Raw genomic sequence first — 3,289 nt, 5'->3', positions numbered from 1 at the left:
TAAAGGTCTTACATTCCATTCATGATGGTCTTAAAAAGTCTAACATTTGAGTTGGTGAAACCTGCAGAAACCCTGATTTCTGTCTTTAAATAATTTCATGCTGTTATTTTGAAGGATAAGTYGGGTTTTATGGTTTAGACGTCCATCCTGTCTCTGTCGTTCCAGGAGTGGTGGAGTGCATGGCCGCAGGAACCATCGTCCTCGCCCACAAGTCAGGCGGCCCGAAGCTGGACATCGTGGTGCCGCACGAGGGYAGGCAGACGGGCTTCCTGGCGGACAGCGAGGACAGCTACGCCGCGGCCATGGAAATCATCCTGGCGCTGACGCCTTCGGCTAAGCTGGAGATAAAACGCGCAGCGCGGGAATCCGTGGGACGGTTCTCAGACCAGGAGTTCGAAGCTTGTTTCCTCGCCGCCACGGAGGCTCTGATGGATCAGCTGGTGCGGTGAGGACGAGCGAAGGAGACCTGGTGTCCAACTGGGACTAGAGACGGCCGTCTGGCAAGAAAGCTAGCAGACTGGAATCCGAAAAYAGAAGAAGCAGCTCAGGAGAGGAAGAATGCACCTCTCCTGAGGTGCAACTCAGGAGAGGTGCATTCTTCTATTAGTGTAAGTTTCACTAATATCACTGGGCAGTGATCTCATTCTGTTTAAAACAAGCTAAGCTAACAGTTAAAGTGCAACACAGTGCCTCATTTATTAGCTTACTTACCAGGAAATATGAAATTTCTACATTAGTCAAATTTCTCTGCTTGCTCTCCAGATTTACAACCAGAAAAAAATCTCTGCTCTGTACAGACTGAGGAGAAAAAACCTGAACATTCCCAGCGACTGTTACTGATATGTAAAAATGCCTTTGGGTCGTATGAATGACGCCGTGTTCCAGGCTAAAGTTCCTGGCCGTATGTGGATGTGTGTTTCCTGAACTGATTGAAAGATAATCCAGGTTATAGGAAACTCTCTGTAGTTKAAATTGATAAATGTTTATGGTCAGATTTAAAGAGGATCATCTTGATATTTGACTCAGAGATGAGTTAAGGTTTTTGCGGTTGTTTGATTTGTCAATCATCTGGTTCAGGATGTGGGTCAATCAGACTTTGTTTATGCAACGAGGCGTTTAGTTTCCCCTTTGCTTCCAGTGTTTCTGTTTTTACTAAGCTGGACTTAGATTAGACTCACTGTCAACTAATCTGGGGAGAATTATAGGAACTGCAAAACGGAGATTTTCTTGAATTTCGTTCTGGGTTATGCTGTCAGTGCTGACATAATTTTGAAGAGAATTATTTTTTCTGACTTGTAAAGAAATGAAATGGATTATTTAAATATGATTTTTCTGTTAGAGGTTAAGTTAAGAGGCTGTCTCTTTTTGCTGCTTCATGTAATCTCTGTAGTTRTATTTAATATGAAGGTTTATCTGAGGTGACGGCCAAATCTACCTTGTCTGAATGTTGCTCTTCTCTCGCATTCCTGATTTTGATGGGCATGATAATATAATTAAAGGTATATTACAAACCCTCATTTTAAARAGRCATTGATGCTGTTTAAGTCTSTGTATAGAGAATGTTTAGATTCCTGGAAAAATGGAAATTACACTTGAATAATACACAATAAAAGCAAAAGAAAAGTAAAAGATGAAGCTGATAATCTCTTGTGTGCTGCCCCCTTGTGGTAAGAGTCTCAAAGTACACTCAGAAGTANCGTGGTGTACCCGCCGTGCGACGTCAGGGCCTTCCTGGACGTCCCGCTGGAGGGGGAGGAGGACGAAGACGAGCTGGAGGAGGGCTGGGAGGAGCTGGGGACCGAAGAGGACGGGAGAGGAGGAGCGGGAGGAGAAACAAAGTGCCACTCCATTGTGTCCGTGGGTCAGTTCAGGCCGGAGAAGGACCACTTGCTACAAGTCAGAGCGTTTGCCAAGCTGCTGGACAGGAAGGGGGACGGGCCYGGGGGCCGGGAGGCGCTGCGGCTGGTGCTGATTGGCGGCTGCAGGAACCAGGAAGACGAGGACCGGGTGCTGATGCTGCGGGGCCTCTGTCAGGAGCTCGGCGTCTCCGACCGCGTCGACTTCAAGCTCAATGTTCCATTCGACGAGCTGAAGAGGGAGCTGGTGARCGCCACCATCGGGCTGCACACCATGTGGAACGAACACTTCGGCATCGGTGAGAACACGAGAAACGGCCAAGTCTGTGTTAGCATGAGGGGAAATGAGTATTTGATACACGTCTAAAGACCGAAGAGGTTGGTGGAGACTGAGAGACGGTGGAGGGATGATCTGCTGATTATTGTTTACATGAACCAATTGGTAGCAAAAATGTCTAAGAGATTTCCAGGAATTAGTTCTTGCTCTTTGAGTCTGTATTCTCCAGTTAATGATTAATCCATTAATAAATTATTTGACAATTATTTCAATAATCAATTAATCACAATTTGATTAATCATTTCAGATTATTTAARGTTATTTAATTTGATTTGACTTGCATAAGGTAAAAAAAATAAAAACAGAAAGCTGTTTCTGAATTTTTATAGATTGTCCATGTCARCATTTTATTCTGGAGTATTAATGAGGAAGTGAAGATTCTAAAGCAAAATGCATAAAAAGCAGAAGAAATCTAGATTACCTCACTGGGATAATAACTATCTACGTCGTATTTGTTTTCAATGAACATCAGTTACRTGTTTCTCAGGTTGTCATCCTTAAAAACGCTTAAATTCATGTACCTAAAATTAAGGCCTTGAAATTCCTTTAAAAAGCAAGTTGGCCTTAAATAATTAATCACAAGTCTTAAATTTTGTCTTGGCTGAACGAGTTAATCTCGTATATTCTKTGTATTTGCAGGACTTTTCTGTCAGGCAAAAGCAGAGATTTTTATTATGTTCTGTAACTCRAGGCGGTTGAGGCTCCCGCTAACTAGCTGCTAAAATACACTTGCTAGCAAGCTRACTTGATTGCCTCTATCCTGGGTTAGTGCAAGTTCATCCCCGGTTGGCTGGAYGATGTTTGCACATTTCTGTGGAGATAAAGGTCTTACATTCCATTCATGATGGTCTTAAAAAGTCTAACATTTGAGTTGGTGAAACCTGCAGAAACCCTGATTTCTGTCTTTAAATAATTTCATGCTGTTATTTTGAAGGATAAGTYGGGTTTTATGGTTTAGACGTCCATCCTGTCTCTGTCGTTCCAGGAGTGGTGGAGTGCATGGCCGCAGGAACCATCGTCCTCGCCCACAAGTCAGGCGGCCCGAAGCTGGACATCGTGGTGCCGCACGAGGGCAGGCAGACGGGCTTCCTGGCGG

General features: G+C 44.1%; 1 protein-coding gene across 1 annotated transcript in view; it reads left to right on the top strand.

Annotated features, from left to right (window-relative positions):
• LOC103460209 (GDP-Man:Man(3)GlcNAc(2)-PP-Dol alpha-1,2-mannosyltransferase-like) overlaps nt 1-3,289 on the top strand; it is a 21,624-nt gene that overhangs the window by 14,488 nt on the left and 3,847 nt on the right. Inside the window, exons 6-8 of the mRNA XM_017303197.1 lie at nt 166-445; nt 1,692-2,155; nt 3,179-3,285. Of these exons, the coding sequence (XP_017158686.1) occupies nt 166-445; nt 1,692-2,155; nt 3,179-3,285 (851 nt within the window). The remainder of the gene's footprint in view (nt 1-165; nt 446-1,691; nt 2,156-3,178; nt 3,286-3,289) is intronic.

This window comes from Poecilia reticulata, unplaced genomic scaffold (assembly GCF_000633615.1).
Source record: "Poecilia reticulata strain Guanapo unplaced genomic scaffold, Guppy_female_1.0+MT scaffold_207, whole genome shotgun sequence".
Lineage (NCBI taxonomy): Eukaryota > Metazoa > Chordata > Actinopteri > Cyprinodontiformes > Poeciliidae > Poecilia > Poecilia reticulata.
The sequence above is the reverse complement of the archived record's forward strand: the minus strand, read 5'-3'. Positions and strand labels throughout refer to the sequence as shown.